This window comes from Alexandromys fortis, unplaced genomic scaffold, assembly GCF_014885135.2.
Source record: "Alexandromys fortis isolate MF-2015 unplaced genomic scaffold, M_Fortis_MF-2015_v1.1 scaffold_36, whole genome shotgun sequence".
Lineage (NCBI taxonomy): Eukaryota > Metazoa > Chordata > Mammalia > Rodentia > Cricetidae > Alexandromys > Alexandromys fortis.
Genome location: NW_026067915.1, coordinates 12,284,462 through 12,309,846, shown reverse-complemented (window position 1 = coordinate 12,309,846; position 25,385 = coordinate 12,284,462). Strand labels below are relative to the sequence as shown.

The window sequence follows — 25,385 nt, the reverse complement described above, 5'->3', positions numbered from 1 at the left end:
CATGTATTCTGAGCATCTGTATGCACACAAAAGTATCGGCATTTGGCCTCTCTCTGTTCTAGATGTATTTTTTAACAACACCAAGCATAGCCACTGGTGTTGCTGGGTGAATGGCTCTCAGGGTGTGGTTTCAGAGAAAGCAGAGGATGGCCACTGTCTGAAAGCAGGCATGTCTCTTTGTTGTACAGACCTGAGTAGGGAAGGGTAAAGGCATCGGAGCCACGGTTCCAAGAACTGGGAAGCCCACTGCGCAGCCCTTGGGCAGGGTAAGCTGTCTACTTTTATTTTCAAGGTTCAGGCTCTATGGAAGCCCTGGGAAGTGGGTGTGGCTGACACTTGAGGCTGCCTAGGTGCCCTGTGGCACCCAGGACATCATGCTCTGAGTCTTAGACTGCACAAAGACACCAGATGTCCTGTGTGTTTGTTTTATTTTGTCTGTGTGTGCATGTGTTCTTGTCTGTGCATATGCAGATGTCTGTGGTGTGTGTGTCAAGGCCAGACAGAGACAAACCTTGGGTGTCCTGCCTAGGAAACTGTCAGCCTGTTTTGGTTAAACAGTATTTCTCACTGACCAAGAACTCATTGACTGGTCTAGACTGACTGAGCAGCTAGCATGAAACATCTGCATGTCTTTACTTACCCAGCAGTAGGATTACAAGAATGCGTTGCCATGCCTACCTTTTTACATGGCTGCCAGAGATGAATTCAGGTCCATTGCAAGGCAAACATTTTACCAATTGAGCTATTTCCCCAGTCGTGTGTGTGTGTGTGTGTGTGTGTGTGTGTGTGTGTGTGTGTAAGAGAGAGAGAGAAAGTGTGATTGTGCTGTATTCTAGAGTACTAGAGGGGCCTTCTTTTGGAAATCAATCGGTGAACCTAAAAGTGACTTGAAGAGCCCCCTATGTTTCTGGCAGATTTTCATGCCAGCACACAACCAAAAACGAAAATATCTGCTCGGGAAAGGAGTATAGTATGTTATAGAAAGCCTGCAGGGAATACTGAAGGCAGTGTTTGGAATCTGTCAGGAGCCCTGCTACTTGAACACATTGTTCTGACTCCCCACAATTCAAATCCACAGATGTTTGGCCAAAGCATTCAAGATGACCTCCCATGCCCAGCTCTGTCCTCACTGTGAAGGGCCCAGGCATGTCTCTGAGTGAACCAGCAGCTGCCGGACCCATGAAAGGGGAGCAGGCCGCTGGAGCTGGAGCAGGTGGCCTGGGGTAGGGGACAAGGCTTTTGCATTTCCTCTTGAAGGTGGGAGCTCAGCTGCTTCCTCAGTCACGTGCCCCAGTGAGTGCCTGGAGGAGGCAGGAGGCCAGGAGTAGAACTGAGACTCCCCAGCCAACCCCCAGCAGCTGCTGCTCTGTTCTCTGAGCGGAAGCAGCTCCAGGCCTTCATGTGGCCTGATCTGGCATTTGGGGAGGGGCAGCAGAGGAGTGTCACTTGAATGAGATGACTTAAGTGATTTAACCCAGCTGCTGTGTGTGTATGTGTAGCCTAATTTAAGTGACACTTCTCAGTATCCAAATTCTTGAGACGTTTCTGACAGTGAGACACAGAAAGGACAGCCAAGCTAGTAGAGGCCAATGAGTCTGCATATCCTTCTAGGATGCTTTGTAAGGGGAAGCTGAGCAGGCCAACCTAACCCAGAACACTAGAGTTTAGCTTAGCTTCTCTCTGTCTGTCTCCATAGACACAAAAGCAGTTGGGAAAAAGGCTGAGTCATGGGAAAAAGTTGGGTCATGGGTAGGGAAGAAGGGGGCTTAGTTTTTACATCACCTCTGCACACTCTGTGACTCTGGACAACACCATTGTTCTTTGTTTTTTTAAGGGAAAATATGATGTATGTTGTGGGCAGTGGTGTGCCAAGGCAGATGTGTAGAGACCAGAGAGCTTTCTGGAGACAGTTGTTTCCTTACACCTTTGTGTGAGTTCTGGACATCAAATACAGGTTGCCAGGTTTCCATGACTCCCACCTTTAACCACTGACCTCGTCTCAGTGGCCAACACCATTGGTTTTGAGACAGAATTTGCTCTGTATCTTGGTTGATATTGAACTCAGCCGGTATTTCAAACATGTCTTGATCTCCCTGCCTGCTTCTGCTTCTAGGATATATGTGCCACTAAACCTTCCTTTAAAAAAAAAAAACATGTAGCCATTGATATAGAAGTGAAAGGAACTTCTAACCCAGTAATAATCGAAAGAAATCTGATATAGAAGAAGCTCTTTGGCAAAAGCTTAAATGGGAGCTTTTTTCCTAGAGCAGGGGTTCCCAAATGCCGTTTGTTGCTGCTGTAATTTCACTACTGTTATGAATCTTAATGTAAATATGTGTGTTTTCTGATGGTCTCAGGCAACCCTTGTGAAAGAGTCCTTTGACCCCAAAGGGGTCATGACCCACATGTTGGAAACTACTGCTCTGGAGGAAGAGAAATGGAAAAAGCGGAGAGGTCCTTAGGCCAACAGTGCAGAAAGAGTGGCCTGCATGTATCAGATAAAATTTTATATATTTAGCTATTTTAAATTGTTTCACCGCCATACGCAGTATTAAGTTTCATTATGGTGTTTTTAAACAAAATATGTTTTCATTAATTCTCATCCCTCCCCTGTCTAGCAGACGCCCCTCCTTTGTACACCTCCACCTTCCCCTAGTCACCTGTCTACTTCATGTCACGTGTGTCCCATTGCACACGCCCCCACTTCCGTCCCCCACAGCTTTTCTTTTTAGCCTCTCATTCACATACATACACAGTAGCATTCTAGGCTGGTTTCAGCAGGTTGAAGGAGTGGTTCTGGGATTCTCCCATAAGTCATAAAGTTGGCATTTTCCTCGTGTAAGATACAGATCAGTAGGCAAGTTAGTCTTAGAGATGCCACGCCTTTGGCCTTGCACCTGGTGGTTTTTATCTTTGGGACAGGGACAGAGACAGCAGCGGCATTCCTGTGGGTGCATTCCACACATTGCTAGTGAGACATGATTTTCCCGTAGTGGCTAACAGACTATGAATGAGGGACAGGAGAACCTAAGGTCTTTTGTCTCTGATAGCGTCTGTATCCCCTTCAACAAAGAGATAGTCATCCTTTCAGATCTGATTACGAGGACTTACAGTAAAATGTGTGCGCTCATGCACTGTGTGCCATGATGCATGTGGTGGTCTGAGGACTTGCAGACTTCATCCTCTCCTTCTAGATCTTCAGACTTAGCCACAAACTCCTTGACCCACTGGCTCCAAAAATTTGATTTTAAAATTAAAAAAAAAATACTATAGCAAATGACAAGTTCCAGGCAAGAATCTTACTCATGGTTGTCTGTAATCCTCTACAGACTCAATGTACACACTTAGACACACATGCTGTTCCCATGAAGCAACAGCTAGTACATTTTTGGTTATCATAAGCTAATGTATGTGATATCTACATTATTTGGAGAGAAAACATCACGTTAACCGTCTGAGATCCCATTCCGTTTCATGGGATTTGTGAGGTGACCCCACAAGCCACAGGCTCATCCCCCAGTCAGAAGTGCTTCTGCCAAGGATGAGGTGTTTAATCAACGCAACCCATCTTCATAGAACTAGAACAACTTGAGGAGACCCCTAGAGCTGTGTTCTTGCCGTGTCTGTGATATCTACCCTCGCCAAACTTCTTAGCTTTGAGTGGTTACAGGTGCCACATGTCTCTCCTTCTAAATCAGCCACTATGGGCTCCCCTGAAAACCTGTTTGTCTCTGCAATTCTTACACCTGTGTCCTATAGAAGGAAGTCACCTGAAGAACAGTCAAGCCATTGGTCTGTCACGCTTGCACCTCTCCCTGACTCTGTCTTCAGTGTACTTGCGCTGTTCCGGTTTGGATATTTATTCCAAGCACAAAAATGTATTTAATCTTAATTTACATGATTATCTAATAAGTGTGAATACTCTTATGGCATTTGATTAAATAACCCAGTTGTGTATAAGGCATTTTCCTTTAGTTTTTTCTTTAACAATTATTTAAAACATTACGTTCTATTAACAAAATGCCTTTACTTGGACATTTGATTACTGGCACTTATATTTCACTTTGCTCTATTAACACTCTTTTGCATCGTTTCAGTTTCTTTATTTTCTTTGTTTTGGGGGGAGGGGAGTGTTTATCTGTGTGCCCATCACAAACTAGACTATTTACATGGGACCTTGGGCTTGCAAGCCCAGCACCTTACCCACTGAGCCATGCCTTCAGCCCAGTCCTATTTTGTTAATATTTAACTTTATTCCTATGTCAAGTATCAAACTGAACAAATAAAGCTAGTTGTATTTACCAATGTGATATTGGTAGAGATAATGATAATGGGTGACAATTGGTTTGGAAATAAAATGGCAATGGTTCACTCTATGGTTAAACTTCATAATCTCATAGATAACCTTATCGGTTAATTCATTCAATAGCTTAACCAGTCATTACTGAAGGTCGGTACTCTATTACCTGTTTCAGAACCACAAAATCACGAGTAGTCTTTGCTGTAAAAATGACTTTTGGCTGCCTGTGGTGGCTTATTCTGTCATTCATAGCCGTGAGTTTGAGATTAGCCTGGGCTGCATAGTGAGTTCCAGGCCAGCAAGCCCTACCTAGTGTCTCAAAGCTCAATCCATCAGCCAAATAACCAATTAGTATGGGATACTTATTTGACAATAGCCTAAGTCATTTTGAAATTCCTCCTGAACCAACAGCAGATAAGTTTGCTGGGAGTGTTGGGAGTTGAGCTCCCTTTCTGGTTGGCTTGGTGTTCGGCTTCCTGTGGAGAGGCAGGGAGTGAAAATGTAGAGGGAATCACGTGCAATGCCTTGGTGCCAATTCAAGAGGAGCATGGTGTTTCTTCAATAGACGACAGTTCAGTTTCTAATGACATTTCAGAAGAGCATTAACACATAACTCCCAGACAATGCACTTCTAGAGTTCACTGTGGCACACAACTCTTGACAACGTGAACACACTCTGGCTTAAAAAAACCAACAAAAGTCACACTAGACAGGCCTTCACAGGGTGGGCTTCTGGCTTTAAGGTAGCAGCAACTGGGTCTGGACCAGCTCTGGTAAATTGAATATCACCTATAACAACTCCTTTCCTAAAGTCCGGCAAAGGGAAATAGAAATTCTACTCTCAAGGGGCTGATGATGCCCCTCCCTAAGATACCCTTACTCATTTTTCATTGTCGAATGTCTGTTTCCAACCTTGTTGAGTGAGACGGTGTCCTCAATACCAAGGTACATGTTTTTAGAAAAGGAAGCTATAAGTCTAAATACCTGTGTTCGAGGAAAACTGAAGGTGTCCCTTGCTTATAAATACAGTGTTTGCCACATCCTTTATTTAGATCCAAGGTGTGAGTGTATATGGATGTATATCAGAAAAAGAAGTGCTATATTAAAATGTCCAAAGGCTGTCTAGGCAAGGGTGATGAACATGGTTTCAACAACTTACTTAAATTCTACTCTGGTGTTATTTCAAGAAAAGGTCAGCCATGTAATTACCTTTCAATATCTACCAGAGATATGCCAAAAAATATTCAAGTGTTTATGGTGGGAATGACAAGACCAAACAGAATAAAGTTACTTCTGATTTCTATGTGCTGATTTAAAAAAAAATGAGGGGCTTGGGAGGTGACTCACTGGGTAAGAGCAATTGCAGTACAAGTTTGAGGATGGGACTACAGACCGTCAGCAGCTACTGATAAACAACCCAGCAGGGCTGCAGCTGTGGTGTGCCTGCATCCCCAGAGCTGTTTGCTGCAGGGCGAAGGCAAAGGCAGGAAGATCAATGCAGCTTGCTAACCACCAGACTAGCATCAGGTTTCGTGAGTGAGCCTTTCTCAAAGGGATCAGGCAAATAGTGCCAGAGCAAGACCCGGACATCAGACATTTTTCTCTACGCTCTTTGAATAGGGGTGTGTGTATATACACACACATACACACACACGTTGCATTATACCTTATTAGAGGAAGCTTCCTATTTTCTAGCTAGTTTCCCTTCAAGACACAAAATTGAGAAGCAAAACACACCTGTTTACCTGGTCATAAAAAGAAAGCAGTTTATAAAGTAAGTTTTGTTTGAATGATATCTTTTTTTTAAAATATATATCTTTTTTTTATAAAAAAAATCTTTTGTAGACACGTCATCATGAGTGGACTTGTGGATGGAGGTCACAGCGGCACTGCACGCATTGTTCTTAGTTCTGCGAAGTAATCTTGAGTTTGGTGCCTTGGGAGCTCAGTGGCCCTCTGGGAGCACTGAAGTAGGTGGGCTCCTCTGATGACCGGCCGTCTTTCTTCTTGCCCTGCTGAGGCTCTGAGGTTCAGAGAAATCTTGGTGTGAGCTGACCCTCATATCAGCAGGCATGCCCAAGTCCCTCAGTGAGAGGAGTCAGAACTCAGGAACCCATGCCAACTGTGGGTGACCCATTCACACAAAAGAAGCCAGGACACGCCAGGCCCTGAGAACCATTTTAGATGACACAGGATTTCAGATACTTAAGGTCGGCCGCATCCATGTTTGTGAACTGCCAGGATTCAGATTTCTCCCACATTTTATGCAGATACAAATATTTTAATTTAGGATTCCAATAAAGGCTTATGAGTAGTCATCTCTGTAAAGGAGCTTAAAATTCTTCAGTACTTTTAGATTCAAATTGCTTCCCTTGTCGTCATGGAGAATCCCATTATGTTCTTTGTTTCCTTCCCACGTCAATCTCTTCATTAGTAATAAGTGAATTATCGAAAGTGCTGGACGTATGCTCCTGGATCCTATGTTTTAATAGCTCTGCGGCAATGGCATTCCTACCTCGCTCCTTATCTATAATTATGAACAGTGTCCTTTCTGCTGAGTGGTAGTGATTAGACCCAATGGCTTTCTTTGTTATCCTCATTTTACAACTTTATAAAAATTACATATGGGGCAATGCTCCGTCAGTTAAGTGCTACATGAGATAAGAACCTAACTTCAGATGCCAGCCTCCCTGTAGAATGTCACGTGTGGTAGTATGTAAGTGGAGACAGGCAGATGCCTAGGACTCCCTGGCTGACAATCAACCCAATTGGCAAGCTGCGGGTTCAATGAGACAGCCTGTCTCAATCAATAATGTATTGGGCGAATGAGGAGAGTCACCTCTGGTTCACATGCACACTAACACTTACACAAACATACATAAACACACACACACATACTACTAAGAAAAGACTAACAAATTTTAGCACTCTTTTTGGGACATGGTTTCACTAAGCAGCGCTAGGTGGACTGGAACTCACAGAGATCTATCTGCCCCTGCCCCTGCCCCTGCCCCTGCCCAAGTGCTGGGATTAAAGAGGTGCCTGACTTGATTAATTTTAATTGAAATTTGTTGCAGGTTCCATTACAAATGCATCACCTAAACATTCTTTATTCTACTTCTCTGTATGAGTTCTACAAGGGCAGTCGGCCAGCTGCCCTTCCGGTTCCCCTTCTCTCTTCCTCCCTTGTATCCTTTGCCCTCTTCATCTCATTAGTAATTTTCTCCCTCATCACATAGGTTTTCCTGTGTTCAGACTTTGCCCTTTTCAGGTAGGATATAGTAAGTCACAAAAATGACTCCACCTTGGAAAACCATAGATTGGAGACTTCTTAATCTATGCTTAAAATCTCAAAGGTTTTACAAATAAGCACATCATCCAAAAAAAAAAAAAAAAAAAAAAAACTGGGCTTTGTATATCCTTCGAGATTGGCAGATAGCTCATTTCTGTGATGTGTCTGTCTGGGTAATCTAGCCCTGAAAGTTTCCATTCCTGTAGCCTGGATATGAGGACTTTCAGACCTGAGCTGTCTTACGTACTGATCCACCCCCTGCTGGAGAGGCTGAGATGCCCAGCCTTGTGGCAGGAATTCTGCTTCACATTTGACAAGGAAGAACATGGTTGCACATTAGAGATATCATGGGGGGCAGAGGCAGATATATTCATTTCTTCCTGAAATATTGGTTTTCTTGTGGCTTTCTAGTAGCTTTCTTTAGTTGAAGATTTTGAAAGAAAAAAATCACAGCTATTTAATTCATTTATGCCGCATGTGTGCAAGGGCAGTGGTCCCTTCCAATCCTGTAGCTTGGGCATGGTAAACTCTGTGATTACAAGTCCTGAAATAATCTACCTAATTATCAGGAAAACCCCCCAGAACCTCTGAACACATCTTAACACTTCCATCAAAAGTCCTGGGACCATTCGGCCATATCCTTGGCACCAAGACCTCCATAAAAAGCCTGAATCTGAGACCCCTGACTTGAGTTCTGTTGAGCTGGCTGCTCTCACTCACCCCCAACAGGAATAAAAATAAGTCTGAGAAAAAGAAAAACTCAATTGATTGACAATGTGGTCAAACTTGGAGAGCAGCCAACCTGACCTCCCCAAACTCAGAGAACCTTACAAGGGGTTCATTTATATGAAACAAAACCCAAAGACTGCATAGAAATCAGTACAGTCAGGCTGTGTGCAGGAGTCTCAGGAAAAGATACACTGAAATTCTAGTTTTGTGATTTCATTAACCGTTAATTTAATTAACCATTGTTTAACATTCTGTGTATTGTTGGATCCTCTTACCAGTTCCGGTGGGTGTGGAGCCCAAAAGTTGGCATCGGTTGTCCTCCTCAATCATTTCTTCATCCTTTTAGTTTTGAGACAGGGTCTCTCACTAGACCTAGAACTCATGGATTTGGCTACACCGGCTGACCAGCAAAGCCTCAGAATCTGCATGTATGTGTCCTGTACTCCTGACTCAGTGGTGGGGTTGTAAGCATGTTCCACCATGCCTGGCTTGTATGTGGGTGCCAAGGATCTGAACTTAGGTCCTCACTCTTGTGCGGCTAGCATTCTACCCACGGAGCTGTCTCCCCACTCTTGACTGTGATTTCTGTGTTCGGCAGCAAGGATTAGAGAGATTTGGGGGAGCAGTTTGTATTCTCGTAGGGATATTTCTTCTAGGGAACTGAAAATTACATTTTTTAAAAAGTCTGTTTCAAGGAAACCACACACTACGCACACTATAGAGTCGTCACACACCAGCTTTCACTGTCCAAGGCCAGGCTGACCTGTGCTTTCTCACGTTGTCCTGACTTTTGGCAGTTCCTTCATCTAGAACAAAATGAGAGCCAGCTATCCCCATGTGCTCAGTAACAGGCAATGCTAGCAGGTTTTAAAAGCTTACAGAGCTCGTGAGCTGTCATTTTCTAAGGTCATTAACATGTGTTATTGAGTTCAAGACGCAGGGGAACAGCGAAAAACAAGCGTCCACTTTTCCAGGCTGTGCCTTGTCAGGATAGAGGAGCCGGTTGGGAGTGGTGCACGTATTTTCACATGCAAACCCATCAGGTGTGAACGCCAACTCTTAAGGCCAAGAACATCTGCTTCAGGAGAATTACATAACTTCAGGCTTGGAAAATGGAGGGGATGATGTCATCACACTCAGTCTTGAACCATGTGATTACAATTCTGGTACATGACAGGAAACAAACCAACTTTTACTAGGAAATGACAAACCAAATAGTCCTCTTTTGTGACTTTCTAAACAGAGCATCTAGGGACCTACATCATCTCCAACAATAGCTACAGGGTCCAGGAACTAACTAATCCAAACAAATACTCACCATGCAGCACCTGAAGTAGGAAATACCTTTCAGTCAGGCCTTGGGCACATGGTACTAATCCTGATTTTTCTCCACTAATATGCTGCATATTTCTTGAAAATATCTTCTTACAGATCTGTATCTAATTTTCCTCCCAGACAACTGGTATCAGCTGTAGCCCTACTCAGTGTGAAGCAACAGTTGGACGATATGCTGGTCAGAAGACCTCCTGTCCAGGGAACTTAGAGTCCAGTGCCCACATACGTCATTGAGGCATTTATTATAACATTTATATTCAAAGAACAAGACAAACACAAGCTAAATGCTTAATGATGTAGAAATAAGGACTTAGAGAGATTCCTCTGCATGTCTGCTTTCACAAAATGTGTGAGAACATCTACATGACAACTTCTTTCTGAAGACACAGAACTCTCCTGCCTAGCTGTCTCCTAGGGCAGGCAAAAAGCCAAATATAGCATCCCATAACCTTTTTTTTGCTAGAACTCCAGGTCTTGAACTGAACCTTTTTCTTTAGTGAATCAATGGCCATTCTGCGCTAGCTCTGATATGCCTCTCTTACAGCTATCATCTGAGAAGATTTATAGAGACTTGCCTGTGATGGGAAGAATTCTAACACAGTTTTGATACCCAGTAGAGCAAAGTTAAATAGGTAAAGCTAGTCAATTCCAATTGCATCCATGTATCTTGAATTTCAAGTTACTCCTTCTTGTAGGATGTCTAAGAGAAGGAATAATTGTTGAATATATTTTATGACAATTTATCAATATTTGAGTTATTTCTAAAAATTATGTTGATCCTAGTACAGTGGTTTATGTATTTTGATGACTATGTATATAGTGTCATCAATGTGGAATTTTGCACCATATTGCATTGTGTGGAGTATGAAAAAGAAAAAATTACACGGAAAGAAGAAAGAGGCTTCTTATCTTCCATGTTTTTATTTGCCTTAGCTCTCCAGATTGCTTTCTGATTTGTTCAGGGACCCCTTCCAGTGTATATCATCTCTTCCTTTCTCTGACATCCTCTTCCAGGGCCATATGACACTCTATGCAGTGGGTCCTTATGAAATGCCCTTTAAAATCAGTGTCAAACACTACAGAGTTTGCCTGATCATGCAACTATGGATTCAGAAGCATGTCATGGCTTTGTCCCTGAGTACCTTCCAGTCACTATTGGTTAAACTCATCAAGTAGCTTCTCGAAGGTGTCTGAGAGTGACCAGTGATCCTCACTTACAGGTATGGGCAGGACAATATGGTCTAAATATGTCTGCCATCCCTGACTATGAAAGCTTGGAGCCTTGCTTTAGTCACTAAGTGGGAAAATGCTAATAAGTGCCAGGCATGGTCCCCATGGTTAATGTAGAGGTAGAGAAGGCATGCACCAATCCCTGTGACTCTCAGCTTACATAACAGTGGGATGAGAATGATGTTAAGCCTTAGTCAAATTCCGAAATTAGTTGAAGACCATGTGTGTTGGGGACCTGGGGAGTAAGGGATCATCAAGTCACCTAAATTAGCACTAAAGTGTCAGGGCATTTCTTCATGGAGACTGCCAAAAATAGATGGGTTGATACAGAATAAACTGAGTAACTGCGAACTCAGTCTAAATTGATAATGTTGTAAACACTGGATCAAAGTAGTTGCTTGTTTCTGTTGGTATATATGCTGAATTGTTTGCAAAGAATTTTCTATCTGTCTGGGAAGATTGTTCTGTGGTTCAAGTGTTTGTCACACACCGGAGATCCTGTTCCTAGAACCCCATCTATTGCTAGGTGGACATCCTGGGCCCTCTCTAATTCCACTCCTCAGGAGGCAGAGACAGCATCTGCCTAACCTAGCTAGCCTGACTAGCCACATCGGTGAGCTCTCACATTAGATGAGAGATGCTGCCTGGATGAATAAGGCAGCAAGGAGTCATAGAAGATTGTCCACATGGCTTTTCCACATAGGCATACACACATGCATGCTTACCTGCACACAAACATACACACATACACATGCATATACATGGGTACATATACCACATACACATAATAACTAAAATGGGACTGACTTTCAAAATGCTAACACAAAACTTAGTCCAGAGCACCCTGTGTGGTCATCCAGAAGTCCCAGATGCTGTTTGTGAGGTGGCATCCTGCACCCCTCTGTTACACTCAGGGCTCTCACTCCCTGCCCTCCCCTCCCTACTCTGAAAGCAGATCCCAGCTTTACCATGAGAGTTTCTATAACCATAGAGACCCTTTAGACCTGCACTGTGTCTGTTCACTTCAAGAAGATGCCCTTTCATTGCCTAGCTTCTAGGGAAACTTCATTACTTTTGCTGCAAGGCTGGAGCTCAGGTCTTGGGTGCATGTTTTAAAGTCCCATGTTGATTCTTTTCAATGATATTCAGCAAAGACACGTTTGCTGATACTAATTCTGAAAATGCAGCATTGAGGCATGAACTACTCCTTTGTGATACTGAATGGTAAGCATTATCATAGCAAAAACAAGACTGACTACCAATGCAGTTCTCCTATTTCTTCAAATTGAAAAGCATGGAAGAAAACCAGGACTATGGTAATTTCAAAACTCCAACAAATAACAATTCATGGTAGCTTTCTCGATTTTGCTCGTGCTGTAGAAGCCTCTCTTCCTTCCTTTTAGTGCTGCAAACGCCCCGCTCCCACTCGGGAGCCTCATCACATGTGCCAGGCTTCATTGTTCTGAAATGACAGGTGCTTTGCACTTTATGTAGGAATGCAGGAGAAAAGAGTTCATGTCAAACATGCTAATGATTGTTAAAATTAATATTTCTTCTTTTAAACCACCTTTCCTCTTTGTGATGGCGAATTTCATATTTTGAGCCCTTTAAACCAGGATGGAAGAGACAGATTTTATAATAAATCTTTGCTCCAAGACAAAGTATCACCAATAAAAGTAATAGAAAAACATTTTTGTCTTAGACTCTATAGAAAGGAGATTATTGTGAATGTTGTATGGATCTAAACTTAGATCTGTGGACCAAGCAGTAGCATCACTTCTGGTCCTCATCACCCCTCCCTATCCCTAAGGTGATTGACAGTGACACTGAGGTAGAAAATAGATCCGGCCCAAAGACATACTGTTTTAAGAAAATGTGTTTCCACAAGGTCATGTGATAGCATTAGACATGTTTTTAGGAAATGTGTTTTCTGTTTACTCAGAAGAATAGGGTACTGCAGAAGCCTGAGGTCCTAGCATTTTGCTTCAGGATTAGATGGGCACTCATTGCCAGATGGTGTGCATGGTTTGTCAATAAGAAGTTTGATTAATGTTGACTTTCAAGAAAATGGTCATCTCTTCCTGAAAGTCCCGAGCCTACTTTAGCTGAATACCAGGTAGACATATGATTTCCTACATGGCCTCTAGAGATGGCTTGGTGGGTAAGGGTGTTTGCTATGCTATCATAAAGACCTGAATTTCAAGTCCCAGCACCCACTTAAAAAGCTGTGTGTGGTTCAGGTTCATGCCTGTAATCCCAATGGGGCTGAGGTCAGAGAAAGGAATATTGCCACCTTCTGGCTGCTAGCCTAGCTCCAGCTTCAGTGAGAGAGCCTATCTCAGGAGAATAAGGGAAGAGATTGATAAAATGGAATACCAAATGTTCTGTTCTTCCACACATATGTAAACATGTGATCCTCTCACATATGTGTGCATATGTTGTATACATGTACCACAGGTATATGCCACGTACAGACTCACAGGAAGAAAGAGGAAGGAAGGAAGGAAGGAAGGAAGGAAGGAAAGAAAGAAAGAAAGAAAGAAAGAAAGAAAGAAAGAAAGAAAGAAAGAAAGAAAGAAGGAAAAAAGAAAGCTGTGTAGGCTCTGGACATGGGAGGGGGAATTGGGCAGGTTTACACACAGACATTAGGTCATTTCGATGCCTGGGGCATATGACTTCCAGGACTCTCAGAGAGAGACTGAGCAGAATGTTTGGCCCATCCACACCTATGAACTTGGGACCAAAATAACAAGAAACTATTATCATCAGGAGCTGAGGTGCAGTGTCCATGTGATGTTGAGTTGCTCATTTATGAGGCAGAAGACAGTGGCCCAGTGAAAGCATATGTGAGGCCCTCTGTTGCCATATCCCATGAGTGAATTGTTTTGATTGAGTAAATATGGCTTATATCGCCATGGAAGCCAGCAGTACAGGAGCAAGAGTGATTGAAAAGATCTTGGATACTCCAAGAAAAAGGATTGATGCTAACGGTGGGTGCTGTCTAAGCTCTTGGATTAGATGTCTGTTAGACGTGCTCTGCAGTGGCTCTGTTACTCTCTGTATAATGCAATGTTTTAATTAAAGTTTACACTTGCTTGGAAGTCAGTGGACCAATGCACCTACGGCTATGGCATTTCTTTCACTCTCCATAGAATGCTGTAACATACACAGCGTGACCAGGCCAGGGGCATGGCTCAGCTTGGAAAGGTGCTTGCTGCCAAGTCTTACCGACCTCAGTTTGAATCCCAGAATAGATATGGCAGAAGGGGGTGCTCATTCCCTAAGGCTGTCCTCTGACCTCCACACACAGGTGCCATGGCATGTACTTTAACACATACATATAAACAAAGAAATGAACAAACAGAAAACGAAAGTAACGAGGATGGAAGTTGAGGCCACTTGAAAAATCTTTGAACTAGACAGTAATCTGTCAGTCACACTGAACTCAGCCTTAGTCCTGTCAGAATCTCAGGAGCAGGGCCATTGATTCCAGTTTTGTTTCAAAAGTTTGCATCTGATAGCCCCCTTCACCTGCAATTAAAACAAACACTATTAAATAAAATTAAAAAAAAGTTGGGTCGCAATATAACAAAACTGCCAATCAATTGCTTCACCCCACCCAGCTCTGTTTGCCATTCCTGACAGTTTGCACTCTTCAGATTTGGAGGAGAAGGAAATTGTGGGGCCTTTTTATTTTTAACAGAAGTAGTGCTTGGTTCCCATGGCTGGGTAAGAGTGCACTCCAGTTTCTTTCTATTGCTTGGATAAAACACTAGCCAATATCAAACTGGGAAGGAAAGGGTCTGTTTCAGCTTACAGGTAAGAGTCCATCATCAAGAGAAGGCAGGACAGATACTCAAGGCAGGAAGTGAATCAGAGCTTGGAGGACCAGTGCTCACTGGCTTTTCTTGGTGGCTTGCTTGGCTGGCTTTCTGATGCAATTGAGGATCACTGTTGGGAGTGCCACACCTACAGTGGGCCGGGACAGTCAAGAAAATGTCCCTCACAGATTTGCCTATAGGTCAACCTGATGAAGACAATTCCACAATTGACATCCCCACCTCCCAGACGATTCTAGTTTGTATCAAGTTGTCAGAAAAAACATAGCTTGCATAGCGCATGGACAAGATGGCTATGATAATGAGAATGATATAATTTACACGTCCAAGTCAGAGAAGATTATATCCCAGAACTGTTCCGTACATGTTTGTCACTCAGGTGCCCGAGGAAACACTGAAAGGCAGGATGCCAGCTCTCCCTCTTGAGCTTGCAATATCTGTCTTGGCTCTTCAGCATGTATAGCTATTTGTTTACTGTTTATCCATAGTGTATTCAAAAAGGAACACAATAAAGTTTCCAAAGGAAGCTGCTTTATTTGACCTGAATATCACATCTCATTGAGGGTTATCTCTGGACGTGATAGAAGCTTGATAAAGGCTTGTTTTATGTGAAGAAGTAAAGTCCCCATACTTGTCTCCCGCTACCCCCAGGTGACTTCGTTGACAACACATCTCCCTCATTTTTTAAAAAGTCATCCGTGTGCTCATGGGGCTCCATTTTAGTCTCCAAAGCTTTGGCATCGACTCCTTTGTCTGTTAGGTGAACATAGCCACACGTGGACATAGATATACACTTATGATGTCATATGAAAAACTTAATAAAGCATAGATTCATGTAGCAGGTGGTGGTGGTGGCTCATGCCTTTAATTCTAGCACTTGGGAGGCAGGGGCAGGCAGATCTCTGTGAGTTCAAGGCCAGTCTGGTCTATAGGGTGAGTTCCAGGACAGACTCCAAAGCTACACAGGGAAACCCTGTCTCGGAAATACAGCAACAACAAAAAACAATAACATGTAATAAAATAAATCCTTGCAAAAAGGATATTTGTAGAACATTTCCTAATGTAGAAGTATTCTCCTAAATTTATTTTCCAAAATGTTTTGCCAATTTTCTCATTTGTATGCAAGCTTAATTTTCTTAAAATATTTGCTGTGTTTGGCTCAGCAACAACAACAAAACAACCCTAAAACACAACAAAACAAACAAACAAACAAAAACCATTTGACTAAAGGGTAAATTTCCTGGTCCAGTGCCTCTCACATATCTATTAGAACTTAGATTTATCTGTGGGAAGTGAAATTTGTGTGATAATTATTAAACTTATGGGACAGTTCCACTTTTTTTTTCAACTTTGAGAAGATTCTAAAGATACATATATATATATATATATTACAGTATCATTACTCTCATTTTTGAAGGTCTCTCATTCCAAATTTAACCTTCTTTAAACTTAATCTGAAATGCCAAAAATTCTTCATAAGCTTTAACCAAGCGAGCATCTGGAGACTGCTTCGTATTTAGTTGGCCCGTGTTTGCACCTTCCAGAGGAAACCATCAAGTCACCGCTGTCACTTCAACATGCAAGCAGTTTTCCTTTGCAGATCTGGGGCCTACTGAAAAACAGCCTGTGGGAGGCACCGCTTGTGTCACTTGACGGTGCTGTCTTGTCATAAAACACTTACACTAATTTAGCATCGGGTTAGTCATCTGTGTGTTAATTTTTCGCATATTGAAAGGGGTGACTAATGAAGGGAGCATCTCAACTTGTAGATAGAATTCAACTTCCCGTTTAGAAAGACCCTGAGAAGGCCTATCCACTTCTCCATGGCTCTGCCGGGATTAGTGTATGTAACACATAGAGACATACAACAGGACCTGTACGATTTGTTGGTAGGGATAAAATACATAATATACATATGCCTTGAGTTATATTATTCTCTTCACCTCTTTTCCCCCTTTTAATTCCATATGCTATCATTTTTTTATTCTAAAGGCAGTATAGGACCTAAGAAAGCAGCATTAAGACAATGTGAAATGATCCTCATTTTATTTGATGTTTTCTGTATAGAATAGTTGAGAGCATTGTGTCAGCTTCCCGTAGATTCATTATACTGATGAGTTCTGCTAAGAAATACTTCCAAACTCTTGATTAAAATTGTATTTCTGGGGCTCTGAGATGACTCAGCGGATAAAGGTGCTTGTGGCAATTCTAGTGCCCTGAGCTCAGTGCCCACCTCACACACAGTGGAAGGAGGGACTCAACACCAACAAGTTGTCCTCTGACTGCCCCTCGAGTGCTATGGCACATGCTTGCCCATCTATGCACATTCACACGAAAGTTATTCAATGTAAAGTAACAATAATAATGGCAATAAAAGAGTGTATTATCTCTATGTAATATATATGCATACATATACACACTGCATATATTATATAATATAGCCATTTCTGTCCTTTTATTATGTAAATTAAAATTTGATGGTAAAATTTATTAACAAAGTTTTGCCAAGAAAAATATATTTGTTAAATATAGTTTTGGCTCTCGATAAAACTGAGAGACCTTGGACCCGATCGGCATGAAATGGCAGCGCAGGGGTGGGGTTGGTTTGGCGAACAGAAAGCTGGCGTAGGGCTGGATTCCTGGCATTGCTTCCTCAGCAAAGAGAACAATTTTAATCAGCTACAAAAATATTTGCGATCCATATGCTCCTCTCTGCTCACTCCCATCTGCCCATATTCCCTTTTATCTTGGGAGATGATGGCTTCATGATTCAGCCGTGTAAGAATAATACCTCGCTGACTTTCGAGTTCAGTTCTATTTCAAAACACGTCCTGGAAATTACGCACACACAGAGACCCAGGCTGCTAGCTCTCGGGTAGTTACGTGAGTATGACTTTGTTCCGTCTTCTTGGGAAAGATGATATCTTACATCCTCCTACTGGAGCCAGGACGGGTATCTGAGGCTTGGCTTTGAAGTGCCATTGTCATCTGCCTGCTGCATTCAGTACCCCTGTACAACTGCGAGGGGCAGGGAAAGGAGCAAAGGCTGGGAATAATTCACAGTGATTTCATTCGCTTTGGGAAGAGGAAAGCAATACACACATAAAAAGCACTTGGTCACTTTATCTAACAGGAGTGTTTGTTCTAGATAATGGGTTTGCAAGCGAATTGACCATTTCTTAGTTTTTTATTAAATTACAATTGGGCATCTGTCATAGTAGCTATGGTACAAGAAGTCAGAATAGAAAAATTTTAAAAAAATGAATCTCAATTAGTGATTTATTTTGTGGGGGATGTGTGTTTGCTTATCCCAATAGCTATATGGTTTCTAACAAAAGGTGTACATTTTTAAACCCAATTATCCATTGGTAGAAAAGATGTATAAATCAGAAATTATTGATGGGATGCTTAGTAGTATTTTCAACAGTTGTTCCCCGCTGCACAACAAATGGCTTTGTAACCCAATATGCTATTAACAGCACCATTGCCAAACCTGAAAGGAACCAGCCAGGCTCATCTAAGCTAGTGGGGAGGAGATGGCAAGAAGAAAGGGTTTCTAGCCTTTGGTGCAGTAGCTGGCTGCAGCTTGTGTTTTCACAGGCCTTAGGACCCAAGGGGCGTGTCTGCTGCTGGAGTCAGCGGGTGTACCCCGCCCCACAGGAGGCTGAGAGTTTGGGCTGTGGTTTGCTTTTTGGCAAAGGCCATCAGGAGCCCCCTACTCGCTGTTTGTATTCAAGCTGTCTGCGCGGCTGCTCCTGTAGGAGTTGCGCGAAAAGAAAGTGTACGTTAGAGCGTGGATTTGTTCACCAGGGGCTTGGAGTGTGCCAATCCGCGGCTTGCTGCGACAGCGATTCTTTGCTGTCACAGGCAAGGCTCAGCTGGCAGAGCGGTCCTGGTGGGGAGGGAAGGGAGGAAGTGGAGAGGTTGTTCACCATGAAGCCTGGATGTTAGGGATGCTTTGCAACTGTCAGCGCGAATGGAAGGCGCTCTCTCAGCTGTGCCAGCGCAAAAGTTCTCGCTTTGAAACTTTAGAGACAAGGCCTCGTTAAAACAAAGCCTGAACACACTGCGTGAAGTTACCTCTCGCAGAGGGACTCGCGGAATTAAAGCATGCCCCATCCACCTATAACTTAGACGAAGGTTTCCATTTAGAAACAAAAAGGACAAACCTTTAGCATGTAGATGACTTTGATTCTCATTCAGGCAAACACACAAACTTGTTTTTTTTTTTTTTTTAAATGCAAAGTGCGAGATTTCACTAAAAAAGGTTAAAATTGAAGTGAGTAATCTTCGGTGCATAATTCAGTTGTTAATTTTAGCTCCTTGCGTGGGTGCCGCTCTGACTTGAACAGCCGGCTGTAGCCTTCATTGGAGAAGAAGCCGGCAGCTTGGGCCAGGTGGAGCTGGAGCAAGCTGGGAGAGGGATTTGCTGGAAGCCGGTCATTAGTGTTAGAAACCCAGTCTTACTTATTGCGTGCCTCTCCCGCCTGCCGCCTGCCCGGCTGTTGCCAGGATGACTGACTCTTGCTCCTTTTTCAGGTTGTCGGCCATGTGTCAGACTGTGTAAGGGAACTGCCCGGAGATGCACATTCTGGATTGCTGATGGGGACATGGGACGGCAGTTACCTCTGATCACTTGTGTGGATTCTCCCGGGGCAGAACGACAGAAGCCGGCCGGCCGTCATTCGTCCAGATCTCCCGCTGGAATTCCGTGTGAAAGGTAAAGGTAAAGCAGCGGTGGGGGCTCCTGTTGCATAGAGCCGTTCACCACATGCCACCTCAGAGTGGGGACCCGTTTTTCCGGGGAGCCCCTGGGCTTGGAGTTTTGAAAATCAGAGCGCTGTTTGCTCACTCTTTAATTTTTTTTTTTAACTGAAGCACTCCAAAAATTGATTTGGGGCAACAGAAGTTCTTTGTCTTCTGTTCAGAGAAAGCGAGCTGTTCACCAATGGGAAAATGAAACTTTTATTTTGTTAAGCACACATGCTGGGTGCGGCTGAGATGGAGGAAATTTGCCCAAAGGTGGCAGATCCTAAAACTTCTCCAGACTTAAAATCAGCAAGCTAACCAGCTCAAAACTCTGCCTCCTTTATAGAAACTTTTCCTTCTGCAATCCCACAATCCTCTGCCAAATAGGTCCATGTGCTTGAAATGTTTTGTTACATGCCATCTGCTCTGTCAGGGTGGGTTTTAGCAAATTAGCAATTGAATTTGCCATGGTCTTCATTTGTCTCCTGCTTCCAGCAGAAAATAAAGTTACCAAATGCTAATACAACCACACTCACAGAGCTATGGGAGCATAAGCTGTTCTATGCCAGTTACCTCTGGACCCCACAGTTACCTCTGGACTGGACTGGGGAAGTCTGTGAAACACAGGACTTTCTAAGCGGCGGCTGCCCAAATCCTGCCCCCTCTCCTCCCTTCTTCCCTTCCTTTTCTCCCTCTCACTTTTTCCTTTCTTTCCTTGTCCCTTTTGCCTCCCTTCATTTTTTCATACTTTAAGAAGTGAAAAGGAAGTGAATAAGCAAATTTGTGAGCAGGTCAGAGGGAGAGATGTGCCAGAGATTTTTAGGGTAGGCGGGGGGGGGGGGGGGGATACAATAATGGAATTAAAGTCTAAAAAGCCACTTCCTGTGTATAGAGCAGTGCTCTGGGAGGGCAGAGTGGCAGAGGGTGACAGCCATAGTCCTTAGTCCCCCTGCCTTTGCAGGGGGCTCCTCCGGAGCTTGTAGTGAAAAAACCTGGCAGGGTCCTAAGGAGAGGTGGTTGCTGCTGTTTTTGTCGGTTGTTAATTTGAAGTCTGAGTGAGCTGACCCTGGAAGGTTCATGGTCAAAAGCAGATCCCAGGTGTACAGGAAATCATAACCTTTCCATCTGAGTTTTGTTCCCTTATTTGTCCAGAAGACAGTGTTCCTTGTTCCTAGGGGGTGTTTCCATGGTTGAAAACTTATAAATGACTTTCTGAATCATATCTGAGGTACCACCTTCACCAGTAGGACCTCTTGACTCAGAAGTTAGAGGTCACTTGTTGACGCACGGGGGGACTATCCCCATTTCCTTCTTTCCCTCTGTAGCAGAATGTGGGGACTAAGAGTTGGGTGGGAGCCACGTGTCTCAGCTAAGATTAGTTGCTTCCCTTTCACAGAAGGTGCCTGCATATGCACCGGTGTGTGCATAAAGGGGCTAAGGCTGAGCTGACGTAACTGCCTCCGGTGTGTACATTTGCTGCTTGATGTTGCCTTGCTCGATCCTCCTGAGCTTGGCAAGTTGGCAGGGATGCTGGCCTGCACCTCTGCCTGTGAATTCGCAGGGGGACGCAAGAGAGCTCAAGAATAATTGGCAAGGCTTCCTTTGCAAACTGATACTGTTTTCTGACACCGTCTAACCTTTTAGGACCTAAAACCTCGTTGTTTTAACTTGCATCTGGGAGAATGTCTGAGCAAGGAGAACTGAACCCAACCATAGTGGAGGAAGGGCGGACTGAGCCAGAGTCTGCCCCGGAAAATGGCATCCTCAAATCGGAAAGTCTGGATGAGGAAGAGAAGCTGGAACTTCAGGTGAGCCAGGGGGGCTTGTCCTCAGCTTTTCACCTCTAGGAAGCATCTAAAACTGCTTTAGGAATTTAGTAGACCAGGATTCAGGAGATCAATGGGCAAATCCTCATCCAATTGTGTTTGCTTGTTTGTTTTGTTGTTTTTAAATGAAGCCACAAGATGCATTTAGAAATGAAAACTAAAATTCAAAGGAACATATTTAATTACTGAATCTGCATACAGGAGCCCACTACCCCTCACTAGACTACCTCAAGCTGTGTGTGTAATGCTCTTTAGATTCCCTGCCTCATGGAAAGACAGAGACATAGCTCATAGCTGAGAAATGTCAAAGTCGTGTATTCTATTCACCACAGACATGTTTAGGTTTGGATCTTATCAGACCAGTCTAACCTCGAGAGTCCCCAGCTGAAGAGTCAGGACACTAGAAGGGACTGGGGGGAGGAGTGGGTGCTTTCAGCAGCTGGAAGAAGCAGGGGAGAAGCAGGATTAAACAGGAAGTGAATTACAAAGAGAAAGCGCTGGTTCGGGGAAGGTCAACTGAGCTTGTAAATGGTACAGATTTTCTTTTAACTGATTTACCAATGTGTTAGCATTTTCCATGAGCCAATCTCCTCAAAGGTCAATGATCACATAACGATCCATCAGCCAGACTGTCTTCTCTTCTCTCCAGTGTTTGCTCTGAGGAGAAAGAACTATAAATGACGATGTCAAAATTTGGGACTTTGGCCAGGAGGGTGTCCTTCCTGGTGGTGGTCAGAATACCTTTGCCTCCACTGAGGAGAGCTCCATTATTGACTGTTTGCTTTCTTCTGTTTCTACCATGCAGCGGCGACTGGCGGCTCAGAACCAAGAGAGAAGAAAATCCAAGGTAGGGATCTTCAGCTTCCCAAGAGAGTCACTACCAGTTCCAGTAAATCACACATTTCCCATCCAAGCCGCAGGTGTGCCCCACAGCCAGGCTGCGGTGGGTCCTGGCTGTTGGTTACAACGTGGTTGTGACCCTCAACCTTTTTTTCTGATACAAGTGCTTCTTGTTTACGACCTGAACTCCCGTAGCATTCTAATAATTTCTAATTTTTTGTTTGTTTTTGTTTTTCTTTTGTATTTTTAACACTGAAGGCTGCAGTGCTGCTTTACACAGGAGTTTTTGTTTGTTTGTTTGAAGGTAAATTTAGAGTGGACATTTCAATCTTCTAAGTGATTTCTACCTAGAAGTAACTGGAGAGTGTCTCAGTGCTTGGAGCACCTCCTTAGCAGAACTTTCTAATTTAATTTTAATGGAAATTCATTGTGGAGTGTTTCTTCTGATATTTTCACAAAATGATAGCCATTCACCCATCACACACATGGGTCAAGAGAGTGAAAAATTGTTGCATAAGTTTGTCTTCCCTCTTTGGCAAGGGCTTTCGGATTCTCTCTTGGCCCGTTGCACACAGAATCACGCAGCACTTTAGATCCTGCTCTGAGAAACCTGATTTGGAAATATTTGTTCCACTGTGGTACCCATCCTTTGACAGTCTGAGAATGTTTTCTGTTTTTTACCTGCCTTCCTCAATCCCCAGTCAGGAGCAGGCAAAGGGAAGCTCACCAGAAGCCTGGCTGTCTGCGAAGAGTCTTCTGCTAGACCTGGAGGGGACAGTCATCAAGATCAGGTATAAAGTCTGCTTTGAGAAGGACTTGCATGACTCGATCTCTGTGTGAATGGCCAATTGCTCATTTGACACTAAACCATGTTTTAGGGAAGAGAATAGGAATTGGAGAAAGCATTTCCTTGCTTCATCCCATAGTTAGAAGTTTGGAGCTGGGTCCATAACCTAGCAAGTAAACTGCTTGTCCCATAAGGATGTGAGCCTAAGTTCAACCCCCAGAATGCACTTAAAAAGCTGGCCATGGTTTGTTCTCTCAGTACGATGGAAGTCGAGTCAGGCAGATTGGTTCCTGGGGTTCAAGGGCCAGCCAGCCTAGGGTCTAGTCAGTGAACCCCAGGTCTCAAACAAAGAAAAAGAAAGTGGTAGATGGCACCAGAGGAGACGAGGTCGTCCTCCAAATCCACGTGTACATGTACCCATACACCCCGTGTGCCTCCCACAAATATGCAAATATACCCCCACCCACATTCACACCCATCCGCCCCCATACACAACTAGTTTAAATGTGTAACAGAGGATATTGCATTTGTTTTTTTTTTTTCCAGACTCTCTGAAAACTGCAAATGGAAAGAAACTCAAAAGAATTTAGGTTAAAACTTAACTAAAAAAAAAAAAAAAGATATAAGTGGGCACAATAGTACTGGAAGTCCACCAAGGCTCTCTCTTGATAAGGCTGAACCAAATATACCCCCAAGCACCCTGTCTTTAGGGAAACAACTTACCTCTCAGCTGCCCAAATGAACCTGCCTACAAAAACAAGCAAACAAACAAAAAATCCCACACAACTGTTGGCTCCTATGAGACTTAAGAAACAGTGGCTAAGGTGCCCTAGGTGTTGGAGAAATACCCTTATGGCCTTTTGAGAGAGTTTTTTAAATTTTATTTTTGGATGAATACTGCAAAATGTTCCAGAAAAGCATCTGAGCTGGTGGTGAATTTGATACTAATTAGTCTCTGTGTCATCCTTACCTTTGCTCCTTTCTGCAAGATGAGTTGGCGCCCAAAACTTAAAAGTCCAGGAAAACTCTTCGTGAGCAAATGGAGCCCTTCATAGCTTGCTTTTTTTTTTTTTTTTTTTTTTTTTTTGCCTTTTAGCCATTATGTTTACTTCTGAAAAACACAGTCTTGATGCAGAATATTTTTCTTATTTTATCAGAGGCAAAGGCAGTCAAGACAAAAGTCAGATGATCTGCCTAAGAGCCCAAGGGAGGAAAAATTGATTACAAAATCATTAGCTTTTGTTTGGGTTTGTTTGGCTTCTCTTTCATCCCCTCCTCCCTTCTCACTTTAATTGAAATCCTCTGCATTCTCTTTACTGACACAGAGAACATGGAGAGCACCTTCTTTTAAAGAACCAAAAAACAAATTCCTTATAGATTTTGTCCTAAGAGTGTTTTCTTTTCTAGTCTCATTTTCTTAACATGCCACTCATGTGGAGAGGCACAAGCAAGCTGTCATTCAGTAGCCATTATTGTGTTTCGTATATAGCCTTTTTTTTTTCTTTTAAATTTGGGCTCTGAGAAACATGTGGCTTTTCTTCAGCATTTTCTGTGTGCTTCTATTATTAATGGCGGTGGAAAAGGTGGAATGTTATGAATATCATGCCTTGTACTATCGATGTGGATTGATGGCTTCTAGTGTACGGCATATGGTTTGCGTGAAACCCTGTAGACTCTGGGAGAAGTAATGGCCCAGTTATCCCTCACTTCTAACGCCAGGCAAAGGAGGCCAGCCTCTGTAGACATCATCTGTTCTTTGTCTCCTTTAACAAGGAACAGGAGGAGTTTTGGTAGGGGTCACCTGCATCATAGCACCCATTCCAGAGGCAGATCTAGGTACTTCCACACAGCGAGTGCAAACGGTGCTTTGTTCCTGCTGGTTCTGAACCCAGAAAACAGGACTAGTGTAGAAGGAGGGAGCTAGGGTCCTCGAGCTTTCTGTTGGCTAGCCAAAGAGTGGCGGAGATATGGGGTTGGTAGAAAACAAACAGACACATATATAAGCAAGTGGTCCCTTCTTGGAGTTTATATATATTGCCTTCAGTAGATACCACTGGACTCTTAGAAAATGTGCGGACTGACTCCCACAGAAGTATACAGTACATGGAATGTATCGCTTCCCCCATGTTTGTATATTCACAGTATTTGGAAAACTGCCTTCATTTTCTCGTGTGGGGAAAACTCTCGTTCCCTGTATTACTTGATCTCAGCCCCACACCTGATGGATGGTTCAGTCTGTCTTTGAGTTAAAGGAAGCGTGCTTTTCCAATGTTATATTATTTACTGACCAGTGTGTTTCTGCAACTTGAATCATTCTTTTACTGTTGTTGGGTATAAACTTATCCTGTACCAATGTATTTATTAACACTTGTATTTTAATATTGAGCATATCAATAAAAATATTAAAAAATAACAGATTGTTTTTTACCAACTCTACAGCACTTTTTGTGTGTTCTTT

The 25,385-nt window shown here is 43.2% G+C and overlaps 1 protein-coding gene across 12 annotated transcripts in view; it reads left to right on the top strand.

Moving 5' to 3' along the window:
* Arpp21 (cAMP regulated phosphoprotein 21) overlaps window positions 1-25,385 on the top strand; it is a 159,812-nt gene that overhangs the window by 24,768 nt on the left and 109,659 nt on the right. For 11 of the 12 annotated variants that reach the window (XR_007591226.1, XR_007591227.1, XR_007591225.1 and 8 more), the window contains exons 2-5: window positions 19,265-19,445; window positions 21,119-21,282; window positions 22,106-22,147; window positions 22,842-22,931. Coding sequence is in view for 9 of the 12 variants with exons in the window: in XM_050139640.1 (XP_049995597.1) it covers window positions 21,157-21,282; window positions 22,106-22,147; window positions 22,842-22,931 (258 nt within the window). In the remaining 3 variants the exon portion in view is untranslated. Of the gene's footprint in view, window positions 1-19,264; window positions 19,446-21,118; window positions 21,283-22,105; window positions 22,148-22,841; window positions 22,932-23,473; window positions 25,271-25,385 lie in introns of those variants that run through there. The other variant, XM_050139642.1, reaches the window with a different exon arrangement.